The 12,909-nt window shown below is 45.0% G+C and overlaps 3 protein-coding genes across 9 annotated transcripts in view; 1 reads left to right on the forward strand and 2 right to left on the reverse strand.

The window, feature by feature from the left end:
* MRRF (mitochondrial ribosome recycling factor) overlaps positions 1-12,909 on the reverse strand; it is a 217,363-nt gene that overhangs the window by 107,507 nt on the left and 96,947 nt on the right. The gene's annotated exons all lie outside the window — the stretch shown is intronic.
* The window catches only part of MORN5 (MORN repeat containing 5), a 173,696-nt gene that overhangs the window by 63,846 nt on the left and 96,941 nt on the right, over positions 1-12,909 (reverse strand). The gene's annotated exons all lie outside the window — the stretch shown is intronic.
* The window catches only part of TTLL11 (tubulin tyrosine ligase like 11), a 43,725-nt gene continuing 38,964 nt past the window's right edge, over positions 8,149-12,909 (forward strand). The window contains 1 exon segment of the mRNA XM_035555362.1: positions 8,149-8,427. Coding sequence (XP_035411255.1) covers positions 8,149-8,427 — 279 coding nt within the window.

Genomic DNA, 12,909 nt, shown 5'->3' on the forward strand with positions numbered 1-12,909 from the left:
CCGAGCGGGGCCCCGGCCCCCGCCGCAGCGCCATTGGCCCGAAGTTCCCTCATGTGATGCGGGGGGCGGCGGCCGCCGGCACCGGACCCGGCCCGCTGGGGCCCGCCCCGGCCGCAGCCGGTGTGGAGGCACCGCCAGGCGGGCGCAGAGCTCGCCGCGAGCGGCTCGGGGAAGGGGAGGCCGCACCGAGGCGCTGGAAGGGCTCCTCTGCGTGCCCGAAACCGGCAGGGAGCTGGCTGGAGTTTCGATGGAGCTTTTGTCGGACCGGGTTTCTGTCCGTGGGGGGTTGCCCCGGCCCGGTGTGCCTGGAAGCAGCGGGGAGCGCTGCGGTAGCACCGCCGGTCCCCACACACCGATCCCCAGTTCCTATCTCTCGGTGTGGAGCCTTGGACGTGTCCAGAGCACGCCTCGGAGCCGGCACTGGTGTTGCCTTGGCTGGGAGCCGTGCTGTGAGACGAAGGGTTAAGGATGGAGGCTCGTCCTAGTTGAATTGTTTGCCTTTTTTTTTTTTTTTTTGACAGTTTAAGTCACGCTGTATAATTTCAGCAGCACCTGCTGCACTCCCTTTGTTAGAAATTCTAACAAGACTTTGTACAGAATGATCTAGGATCTCACTGCAACTTCTGTGCACAAATGGTGGCCTAAAACAATTATGTATGTCCCATTTTAATGTGACTTAGCTTTGTTAGTAATTAACACATGCCCTCTGTTAGAAGCCTGCACAGTTGTTGTCCACTGACCGACTCGATACACTGCCAGGATTTTGGGCTTTTGCTGTGCACTTAGGCTGTTCTTTTCTTCCCAGCTTTGTCTTCAGGGTGCAGCACTGCCGGCACGCAGGAGAGCCCCCGCAGATGCCGCCCTGGGATGCCCGATGTGCCTGAGCAGCAGGTTCTCAGCAGGCATCAGCACAGGTACGGATGGGTGCGGGGCCGTGCACAGCTTGGTGGCAGGACCCACGACTTGCCTTCCAGCTGTTAGTACAGCTGCGCTCTCTGTCATTTACAGGAACGCTCAGAAATGTAAACTGTGTAGAACCCAAGGGGATGAGGCTTATATTTGCTCTGACTGATTTAATTTGGCTTCCTAAGAATTAATTTTTGAGCGATCAGTTTTAACTTTCATACAAATAACTACCCAGCTGGATGCTTGGACATTGCCGGACACCACCTTTTGTGTGGCTTTAACATTAGCAGGAGAGAAAATTTTGGCCACAGGCAGACAGCACACTATTCCCTGTCTCCAACTCATGAGAGTAATCATCTTGAGTTTCTTGGCACCTCTGAAGACTGGTAAGTCAGAAGGGAGATGGACAAGAGCCAAAAATCCAGAAACTTACAATTAAGAGAGCGAGAAAAAGTCCAAGAAATTAATGTTGGTTCACTGACTGTGAGTCTACATGTTCCAGTACTTTGTGGTATTAGCAGCTCATTCTGGCACTGTGGACATTGTGCTGGGATGAGTTCTGTGGCCAGCGTCTGTGCTGTTTTTCTGTTTCCAGACAGGCTTCTTTTTTTTTTTTAATTCCGAGTTACAATGTTACAGTACCTTTATATTTAAATATATCCGCATGCACTCTTTCATTCAGCATAACTCAAAATCAGCCTAGATACGCGTCTCACTTGCAGAGTCATCGGTTTAGTTATCTGTTGATTTTGTCTACTTAGAACCTTTCATGGCACTTATCTTGTAGAAATACTGATATAAAAAAAGATCTGTTGACCTGAATGAAAAACCTAGATTTTGTGTGGAAATGGCCTTGGAGTGATGGAGCAAAATGCAGTCCCTTGGTTCTCCTAAGCCCTAAGAGAAGGAGATGCCACTCAGTCATCTGGGCACAGCCTGTGCTTGTGCTTCCTTTGATGCTAACGCCAGTGAAGCTCAACCAGTAAGAGAAGAAAGCCTAACACAGCCACTACTAGCGAGTCTCAACATTGATTCTGCAATACTGCATTTTAACTGAGGCATGCATGAACCTGTCACGGTGCTGAGCTGCTGAAAGCTCCTCCTCATTTCCCTCCCATTGACACAAGAGCGTTCCCATGTGAGTGGGAGCATGTGGACTTTGCTTGGGAGAGTCAAATCTTTTAATCTGGTAGACAGGATGAAATAATAAAAATGAGCTTTTTATTTCAGTTCTGATGCTCTCCAGTATCCTGCAGATTATAAAATCCTTTGGGTAGGAGGATGGAAACATTTCACAGGAATCCTGGGAAAAATAAGGCGATTGTGATTTAATAAAGCTTGCAGTGCCAGACTGTTATATCACAATTGAATGGAGTTGTTTAATATTCCGTGTTCATTAACTTCCATGAACTCTTCATAGGGCTTAGCTCTTCTAAGGTTAATGGTTTGGATCTGTGTTTGAGAATTGAGTCTGAAGGCTGCTAAACTTACGAAGCCATTAGTTTTCTGTTTCTTTGCTGGGCAAAGAAAATTCTCTTACTCCACTGCAGGTAAGAAAACTATGTCTTTCCTTCTGGATAATAAAACTGGGCAAATATGTGGAATTAAACTGTTACACAGCATATCATCACAGATTTAGTATACAGGCATTACCCTTTCTTGACATGAGCAGTTAGCCAAACTTCATAGTGGGTGTTTGCATCAGATGGAGGTACTGAGCTAGTTATTCCTTTGATGTGCAAAGCACACTTAGAAAGTCCTATTTCTCTGAACACGGTGGGAGTTAAGCACCAAAGACAGCTTCTTGGCTCATAGCTTCAAGTGTTCTTGCAGAGAGCAGGTTTGTATCAGCTTTCTTTTTCAGGCACAGCTACCAAGGTTTCTTTCCTACTCTTTCCCTTACACATGCACGTTTCTTTGCATCGACATTCGCTCCAAATGGAAATCTCTCTTCCTTTATAGTTTCCTAATTTGAAGGGACCTTGAATGTGATGTAAATCAGGTAGTGGGTATTTATAGCGTGTCCTTTAATTGTTTCTTTGGTTGATTTGCATGGAAGGTCGCTGTTGCTCCCATCCGATCCTGTCAGGTTTCTTCCAAAACCCACCTTCACAACTCAGATAGGGAAGTTGCAGAGGCACTGCACGCTTTCCACAGGAGAATTGGTTTTGATGCCAAGAAATTTTCCTCCCTTTTGCTAACCATTTTAAGCACTTATTTCTGCTCTGCAGAACTGCAAAGATTTTAAATGATAAATAAGATGTGACATAGGAAGAACAACCACACCGACATCCAGTAACGGCAGATAAAAGCTCCATTATGGGAAATCACATCCATATCATACTCGTAAGATCTGAGAGATCTCTACAAGTTTACTATCTTAGCGGATCTGGTTTTGTCATGCCATTTTTATTAGCATTATTAATACTTGTTCTGCTGCAATTTTTACAGCGAAGTCTCTGGTGTACTTTCATGGTAGCAGACTTTCAGTGTGCCAGTGGACAGCCTTGTGACATATAGCAGCTGAATTCACTTGCCAATCTTCAGCAGATGTGTATTCACTTGAATACAGAAAAATGCTGCTTACATTTAATAAAGGGACAAAATGAAGCAAAGTATGCCCAATTTATAGTTACTGAGAATCGGCAGTTACTGCAGTAAAAGTTAATAGATTAAAACCAAAGGGACATAACTGATTTACTGATGGCTTTACAGTACAGAAAGAATACAAGTGAATCATCCGAGCTTGCAGCAAAGCAATAAAACTTTTCACTAAGTTCAGTGACTTTGGATTTTAGCTCAGTTGTGTATAATAGTTTAAGAGTTTGGGAGTTATTTCTGTACATAATACTAACAACCAGCTTCTGTCCCCTCCTTCTACAGAGCAGGATGAGCTGATGTGGAGGCAAGGGAGGAGAGGCTATTATAGGAACAACATGCTCTGCTAGTGGAGGCAAAAAAAATGTATACTGCTTTTGGATTTCTAAAATTTCAGATGTGTTCTACTTCCTTCACAGTCACTTCCTTTACTCAAGGGAAGCAAAATTAAACAGCATTACCACACAGCAAGGCTTGTTGGCTTTTCTTGATATCTTAAAATACTGATCAAAAGTTAAGACAGAGACTCAAGGGGAACAGCATGTCAGGAGTTCTCCAAGGCCATGAAATGTTGTCTTACAAAGCTACTGCGAGGTCAGAGGGTTATGTATGTGTTTTTCCCTCTGTTCTCGGAAGCTGTCCTCTCCCCTAGTGAAAAAGAAGATCTGGAAGCAAAGAGAGGTAGAGAATTCTATTCCAAACAATGCGGGTGCCCAACCTTCATTTAAATGAATTGGTCTGGACCTTCAGTTTAACATAAACATTGGGAACAAATCAGAATATCTGCTTAACTTTTTTGTATAAGTAAATTATCAAAATAAAGGTGGAAGAAATGGTAGGAAAAGGTTATTCAGAAACATTTTGTCCTGCAGTTACTCCTACATCAGATAACTCTCTATCGTTTATGATCATTGGGTGATAAAGTAAAATCTTTGTTTAACCAGTTAAGCCTGGAGGCACCAACCACATCCTATAAATGGTGCTGTGTGGTGAAATGTGGAGGCAAGGTACTGTTAACTGAAATTGTGTGATGTTACCCTCTGCCGTATCAGGGATTTGAAGAAAACAGGGAAAAAATCACAAGCAAAATCTTTCAGTGAGTCTCTGAAGGTGCCATATGATGTGAACTCAAAAGTGACATGTGGAACAGGCTACTCCAGCGTCGTTCTTTCAGTCCTCCTCAGTCAGCGTCATGTGTTCTCTGCAAGTACGGGGTCTGCTTCGTTAGGTGATTATAGCAGATTTGTGTCTCTCAAGAAGAAACAGAAGCTTAAGGTCTTCACGGTTCAGCTTTGTAGCATAGCCAGGAAATCTGCCCATTAGAATTGCAAGCCTCTTTCATGCATGGCCAGTTCCAAAGTTCTGTGCAGCAGGATTCGGGAATGAAAAATGTCATCTACAATTATGCATATTTTCATCATCTTCTGTCATGCAAATCCCCCCTTCCCAAATATGCAGCAAATGTTTTGTTTGCATATGTAGGTCAACCACAAATCTGCAGTGGTCTAACATAAATATTGGAAGCATAGGTTGATGTAAACAAATTTAAACCCAGTCTGAGAAGCATAATAACAACACTGACGTTTTCCAAGTCTGTTTACTGGATATGTTTTCTTCTGACATTTCATTTTATAAAACATTGCTTTCCTATTGATTTTCAAAAGTACAACTGACAGAAGATACTCACCTTTATTGCAAAAGGAACTATAAACTTCAGAAATGGATGGATAGTTCTCAATGAGTAACTTATTTTTATACAGGAGCTCAAAGAATGTGTTCTTTTTCAAAACGGTATGCTAGAGTATTTCTGCAAGTAATTCTTACTTTGTGGCTGGCAGGAGCCCAGTTTTATATGATATTTTAAAAAGATTGTATGTTCGTTTTACACATTATGTGCCACTTAATGTTTTACTTGTCTGGGCTATCTTTAAAAAAAAAGAAAGAAAAATATAGAAAAGAATACATTTATTGTTCTTACAATGCTAGAGAAACGCTAGAAATTTTGATCCAGACTCAGCAACAAAAAAGCTTACTAGAACTCAAATTCACAGTTTAAGAAAAACATTGCAACCTATTAAACTCATAAGCTTAGTGTGCTCCCATGTCTGATTCATGAATTTGGTATACCACAGGTTGGCAGTATGGTTCGTCTTCAGTATGAGAGGTGCTTGGATCAGCATTGTCATGATGAGAAGCCCATACTGCTCAATTTACTGACTGCGAAAGTGTAATATTCAGAGTTAGGCTTTCAGTGAGAATATCCCTGCAAATGAACGAAGAATCCTCTTGCTGGTAGATCCAGCTTGCAATTTTCAGCAGGATACACTCTCCCTCTGAATTACCTTGCTAGCTCATTACTACTAAACCTATACTTTACTCCCCTACCTTGCAGTACCCAAGTATCATGTACAGTCAGACTTCATGCTGTACACCGCAGACCATCCCTATTTATCTCAACATGAAATGAAGGTTTTATCCATACTACACACTGCAAACCAGGTATCTGATGTATTACAGCTGTTCTGATAGAGAAAGCACTAGTACCTTAATAGGCTATAAGAAATGTGGATATGTAATAATTAGATACACAAATATTTTTCCTTTGCAATCATTTAGTTTGGGATTTCCCATGCTCCAAAGTCTCATAGTGCCTTGACCCATCTTAACTATTTCCCTGGCTTTCCTTCAGCACTGCTGGCATTGGTGATGATAAATCTCTAAAATACGTTTTAAAAAGTGTTCATCCAGGAGCCTGGCAGTAAAATCAGAGGCAGCCCGAGTCAGGTCACCACTTTAAATCACACTCCGGTTGGCAGACACCAACAGTTGCTCCCATCTGGTGGTGGTTGGTGAGACAGCCAGGATGTGCCCTTAAACAGTGTTTTTTGAAGCACGCAGAAAAGGCAATCCCCGGACAGACCTTTGCTGCTGAAGTTACAGCCCCGCCGAGCTCCTGTTGGCACAGTGAAATGCTCCCAACTTTTCAATTATGGATTGTCTCAGCTATAAAAAAAACACGTCATTTAATATCAACCAGAGAGCAAGCAAGAGCGAGCTGTGATCTCACTTTCCTGGTCACGTCACATTGTAAGACACAATGTCGTAAATAATTAATTAATTAGTTTCTTTGCCTACAAGGGTGAATGGCAGAAGATAGGCGAGGCACTGAAAAAACGCAGGCACTGTTAGGAATGCAGCTGATGCTCTAGTTGGCTGTTAGAGAGTATCTGGGTGAACAAACTTTCTTTGTAAACTGCTGATGATTTGTGGAAAAGGGTCCGCATGTCCTGTGACAGCTAGTGACACGCTGTGCCTTGATTTCTGTAAAATACCAGGAAGCATGAGATGAGGGTGAGGTATTAATCCAGATGTTTCTAAACCTGGTCGAGCAGGTAAAAGATATGTGCACCTCTCATCCTAGTCTTTGGAGTTCCCGAGTCAGGAGCTTAATCCTCCTGACATGACATTTCTATTTTAACTCATAGCTAACTGGAAGTCCCAAATTCTGCTGCATTTATTTAAATTTAGCTTTCATTCAAGTGATTTTTTCCCCCTGACATACTGTTTCAGTCCTGCCCTTTCTACAGATCGAGAAAACGAGTCTAGGGACAGCAATTTCACGGAATCCGGGTAATTCCCGTCTCTGTCCCCCCTCGAGCCCCATTCCAGGGGGCGCAGCGCCACCTCCTGCCCGAGCCGGCCCCACGCAGCCTCCTCGGCCCGTCCTGCTTTTGGCATTGCCCGTCTCTACTTTTTGCTGTCCTTTGGGACGCCGGGGCAGTTCACCCGCGTGTTCTCGTATTCATCGTGTCTAGTAAATTAATATTGTGCGGGGTTCACACAACTGCACGTAATATTGTTAGTTATTGACACTGTAAACGACAAATGGTTTTTGTGTTTTCTTGCTGTGCTTTTGATTCCCTCCAGCAACGTAGGAGCGTGTTTGAATACAGAGATTGCTCTTTAGAGTGACTCCAGAAGCACGGTATTCAGCTGAAGTCGTGCAACACTGAACGCAGGTGCCTTGGAAGACGTTTCCAGTACAAATCCTGCAGATTTGGGGCTGCAGAGCCATTCGGGCAGCATGTCCCCGAGCAACAGGCCCAGCGTGGGTCTGCCAGCCATATGCCTCCAGAGCAGCTTCTCCAGGCAGCTTTCAGTACAAATAATTGGGGTAGATACAGAACCTATTTAATCATACAGTGGTCCAGGGCAGCAAGCTGGATATCACTGGACAAGGACAAGGGGCCGATGCCCAGTGGCAGCCCACAGCAGAAAATCCCTGATTTATCTCGGTGTAAGGGGACTTGGGCGCCGCCCGCCCACACTGACTGGGACAGGGGACGTGTCACCCCTCAGCCCCACGGCTGGCAGGCGCTGGCTGACGGCCTCCGCCGCCCGCTTCCAACATGGCCGCCGCGCCCCGCCCCTTTCCGAAATGGCCTCCCCGGCACGGGCGGGCGGCCCCTGCCCGCTCCCAACATGGCCGAGGCGGCGTCGCGACGTCACCGCACCGGCGGTGGCTGGCCCCTCGCGCGCTCCGTCCGCCGCCCCGCCCGCCCGGGCGTCGGCGTCGCCATGGCAACGCGCGGGGGCGGGCCGGGGCCCGGGGCCGGGCCGAGGCGGCGGCGGCGGCGGCTCGGGATGGAGGCGGCCGGGAGCGGGACCGGGGACTGCGCCTCAGCCCGGGAGGCGGCGGAGGCCCCGGGGTCCCCGGCCCTGCCCGGGCGGCGGGAGGAGGACGAGGAGGAGCGGGAGGCGGCGGGGCCGTGCCGCGGGCGGGCCTCGGGCGGGCGCGGAGCGGAGGCGGGCGGGGGCCGAGGCGGGCGGCGGTGGCGGCCCCGCGTCACGGTGGACAGCTCCAAGGCCAAGACGTCGCTGGAGGCGCTGAAGATCAGCCTGAGGCAGCTGCGCTGGAGGGAGGTGGGCGCCGGGGGGCTGCGGCCGGGGCCCGGCCCGGCGGGGAGCGGGGGGGGGGGTCGGAGGCACGGGAGGAGGCGAGCTGGGGCAAAACTGGTGGTTTTAAACTCCTCGTGTAAGTCCTGAAGAGATTTCTGCTGGGTGTTGTGTCACAGGTGCTCAATTGTTCTCCGAGGCCGAAGGGCAGCTTTCCGCAGCAGCTTTATAAATACCTTTATAGAAACAGATGGTTTCTGGGAGCATTTCTAGGAGCTTTGCTAAGAAAAGGGTGCTTGTAATCCTTTTGGAAGAGGGAAGCGAAGCAGAAGGCCGAGATCCGAGGAAGCAATGTTTCTCTGTGCGGCGGCGTGGTCGGTGGCACACCTGCCCCTCAGAGCTGCCCTTGGGCTCCCTGCTTCTGCCTTTTGCCTCCCCCTCCTTCCCCGGGCTCACCAGATACCGATATTTCTTTGCACCTGATGCTTTATAAAGAAAATCTGTACAGACTTGGGGCAGGCAATGCATTCTGTGTTGTTCTTAACTCCAGAGTTAAAAGCTTCAGAAGCTCTGTCCAGTTCCCTGCTGCTCTCAGTGCAGAGTTGAACCCCAGAGGAGGAAGCCCCAGCCTGGTGCGGTTACCTCGCTTCTCCCCGGTGCAGCCGCGGGGGTCTGTCAGCAGCTTTGCTCCGCGTTGTGCTAACCGACGTGCAGAACAAGGGGCACTTCACATTTAATTCTTCTTTGTTGTTCTTATTGGCTAAGTTTTTATGCTCAGAGTGTATGGTACCGTTCTTGTGTTTCTGAGTTACTGCTTTATGTTAGCCTTGTCGATTCTGTTGGTAATGAGCCATAGTTACTGTGTTAATTTTGTCTTGATTCCTGAGATTTTACTGTTTGGTGTACCTCACCCCCTGGATTTTCCAGGCACGGTGGGCCGTCCTACAGGCTGACTTGTTTCATGTGCTCTTGTTCCTCCCGAATATCCGCGCTGCATTATCGGCATTCTCCTTCCTGCTCTGTATCCCACAACCGCGATTGCTTCTGGCGTCACTTAATCTTTTTCTGTTTACTGCCTCCCTCAATACTCTTTTTCCTCCATCCGTTAGTATGGTCAATATTTTTCATTTAGTCTGTTGCTTCCCCCTGTGGCCTTTTCTTACTCCTAATAAAGAAATGACCAGGTACGGAATTGTGGGACATCTGGCTGTGCCATCGAGGTGGCTAATAATTCATCCCTCTCAAACAAGTCGCTGCAATATATTTCTGTAGGATTTTCAGCTTATTATAGTAAAGAGTTCAACAGGTATGAATGTGACATTATCTTTTGTCAAATTTCTCATATCAATGTATGCGTCAGATCAGTTTTTAGATTCCCCCCAGGCGTACCGAAAGGGGAAGTATTAGCAATGTCTCCTAGCTAGTACTGTTTGCATTGTGGAAAACAGGAGGGTGAAAATCTAGCACGGGAGTAAGACAGACTATTGACTTCAAGGTAGCAGACTTCAGTAGATGCAGGGAATTGGTAGGCAAGATCTGGTTTAGATTTGAAGAGAAAAATAAATGACTTTAAGAAGAGAAATTCAGGGAAACCTCTTTGGGTCAAGTTGCATAACATTTTGAATGCTTTTCCTCTCAAATACTTAGCAAAATAGCACTGTGGTGTTCAAATAATTATCACTGATGTCCAAAGAGCCTTGGAAACAGGGTCACTGTTACAGCAGGACTGGTGGAGGGAACGCACGTAGTTTCTTGTATGGTCCTTAAAAATAACGTGAAAAAAAATCTTAGAGGTATTAATGAAATGTGTATACTGAAATACCGATGGTTTAGGGGCTGGTATTTCACTCTTTTTCACTCTGTAATACTTCTCCAGTTGTTTGCATTTTGGGCTTTGATTTGGTATATTTGGCTCTTCTCTCTCACCACTTCTTACATTCTTTCCCGTTGCTGCTTTCACTTTGTTTCTGTTCTGTACGTTTGCTGCTGAATATGTTGCCTTGAATGTTTTCTTGGGCAAATGTTATACTAGGCTTTTAAAGTGGACTACTTTTCACTGATAGCTTTTTCTGTCCGATGGATAGCATTATGTCAGTGTCATACAGGCTTTTGTTTGAAGTTGTACATCCTGAAATTTCCTTTCTGTGGTTCCCTTGACTTGCCAGAAGGGCTTTGTTTCAGTAGCAGGCTGTAGTTGCAGTATGCTCCCTGATTATATTAGTGTTAAATGCCACTATAGGGGAAAAAAAAAAGGAAAAAAAAGACGAAGTGTGGCGAATACCGGTGAGCAGTTTATCCACGTACAGGGTGGACCTTTTAAAAAGCATTGCAGAACGTTAATGGGCATGCCAGCGAAGCAATTACTGGTATTGCTAGATTGGACGATCTGATTTAGTGTGTCAGATTCTTTAAATGAACATGATATGCCAAATGCAATAATGGGCACAAATTGAGCTTGCATCCTGAGTTTATTCATTGCTTAATAAATTATTTTATTTGGCTAGCTTTCAATTACTAGGAAAATGGAAGAAGCAGATGTCTCAGGCATCAACTGTCCCAACATCAAGTGTTTCATTTGTCTTGCTGTTCAGTAGCTGCACAGAGGCATAAAATAGTTTGAAATTTTATGCTAGGAGAAGCTGACTAGAAGACGAGTCGTTTAACTTGTCATTAAATGTGATGGAACAGACTGATGTGACCCATGAGACAATTTAAGTTATTGGCTTCCAATCAAAAGGTAGAAATGACCTGTCAGACAACTTGACTGAGATTGATTATTAATTGTGTCAAAGCTGTGAAAACACTTCACTTCGTGGCCTCCTGTTTGTCTTCTCTGACAAATGCCCCAGCTCTGAATAAGAAAGACTTTAAATGAGTTCTTTGAAGGTTTGGCGGTTGGTTGCAGGGACGGGTTGTAGGACCAGGCTGAGCAGGCAGACGGAGGCAGGGATGGCTTCGGTCACATTTTTTAGCTCTGTCCCCTGGCAGCGGTGAGCACCCCAAGTCCTCAGGCTGCCTGCACCCTGCTTTTGCCATCGGCCAGAAGCTGGGGACGTGGCAGAAGGCCCGTTTTACCCCAGCAAGATTAATTCATATCTGCCAAGCACTGCAGTGAGCTAAAAAATCTGACTTGTTTGTTCCTTTCCAAACAGTATTCTCATGTAAAAGTATAGTGCAGACGATAAAGAATCCTTTCCAGCATATCCAGGAGATGAATTTGATCCTATTGTTGGATAAATCCAAATAATCTTGATATGTCAGAAGTAGAGAAGTTGCTGAGCTATCTGAATTGCTGATTCTGGGCTGAAATGGCTTCCGCTTTCCAGTCCAGAGGTGCTTACTCTTCATCTGTTGTGAACTGATTTCTGTGCAGTGTTTGTAAAGTGCTTTGATATCCTCAGCAGATGAAAGGTGTTATATAAATGCAAATTTTGTTCCTTTCATTTCCATTTCATTTAATAAATAAGTTGCTCAGGTTTTAGTGGGAAGGATAGTGTGAGACCTAAGACAGAATCTGTATTCTGGATGTACCTGTGGAAAGGTTAAGGCCACTGATTGTCTTTCAGAGCCTAACAGAATTAATTTTCACATGTACAGAAACAGTTTTTGCAGGCTGAATAATAATGGAATAAGTGAAGAATCCTCTAGCTCTGCTTTTTGGGGTATTTCGTCCTTAGGAGTAAGGAAATAGAGAAAAGATGTATTGCTAAATTAGCACTTGAGATTAATTTTTCAAAGCTATTCACTGAAACTGAAATTTTAATTAAAGTAGCAAATGAAGGAAGTAATTCATTCACAAGCTTTATAAGTTTCTTTTTTTCTGTATCCTGAAAGTGCTGTGGTCAGAAGTATAGCCTGTTCGTTTGTAGAAGAAGTAACCTAATAACAGGGCAGGCTCCTGTGAATGCGCTCCATGTGGTAATTAACGGCATCTGCACGGCGTTGCAGATAAAGTCATTTGGGTCTTGGTTCCTTTGAATAAAGGCACTATGTCTAAGAGAACCAGCAGGAGAAATAAGGGTACCTGTTTTACACAAAACTAACCACTATTATCATAACAGAGCTTGTAAATGTTTGATTTTTATTAGTGATTTTTTTTGCTTTAGGTAGTTGGAATCCCTAATATATATAGGGCATTTGTTTTTACTGCCGGTAGCTTTTTTTAGCCATTACTATTAGAAACTTGCTATCAGTAATTGCCCATGCTGTTTGAGGGCTCTTCAGGTGAAAAACACTGAACTTTCTCATAGCAGAAAGCTAGCTCTACAATTTTACCATTTATGATGAAATATTGTGTGAATGGGAAAAGAAGCTCTTAAGTTGCTGGAATACTTAATGCAGTTGAAATGATTGCCTTAGTCCTTGCCAGTTGAAAGCTCAACAAACGATTAGTTGAATTGTAAGCTTTTCTTTTAATTCCTTTCAGCTACTAATAGCCTGTAATTAATACTGTATGAATACGTATAATCAAATATATATAGAGAGACAGATAACGCCTTGAATATCCAT

This window comes from Cygnus atratus, chromosome 19 (genome assembly GCF_013377495.2).
Source record: "Cygnus atratus isolate AKBS03 ecotype Queensland, Australia chromosome 19, CAtr_DNAZoo_HiC_assembly, whole genome shotgun sequence".
NCBI lineage: Eukaryota > Metazoa > Chordata > Aves > Anseriformes > Anatidae > Cygnus > Cygnus atratus.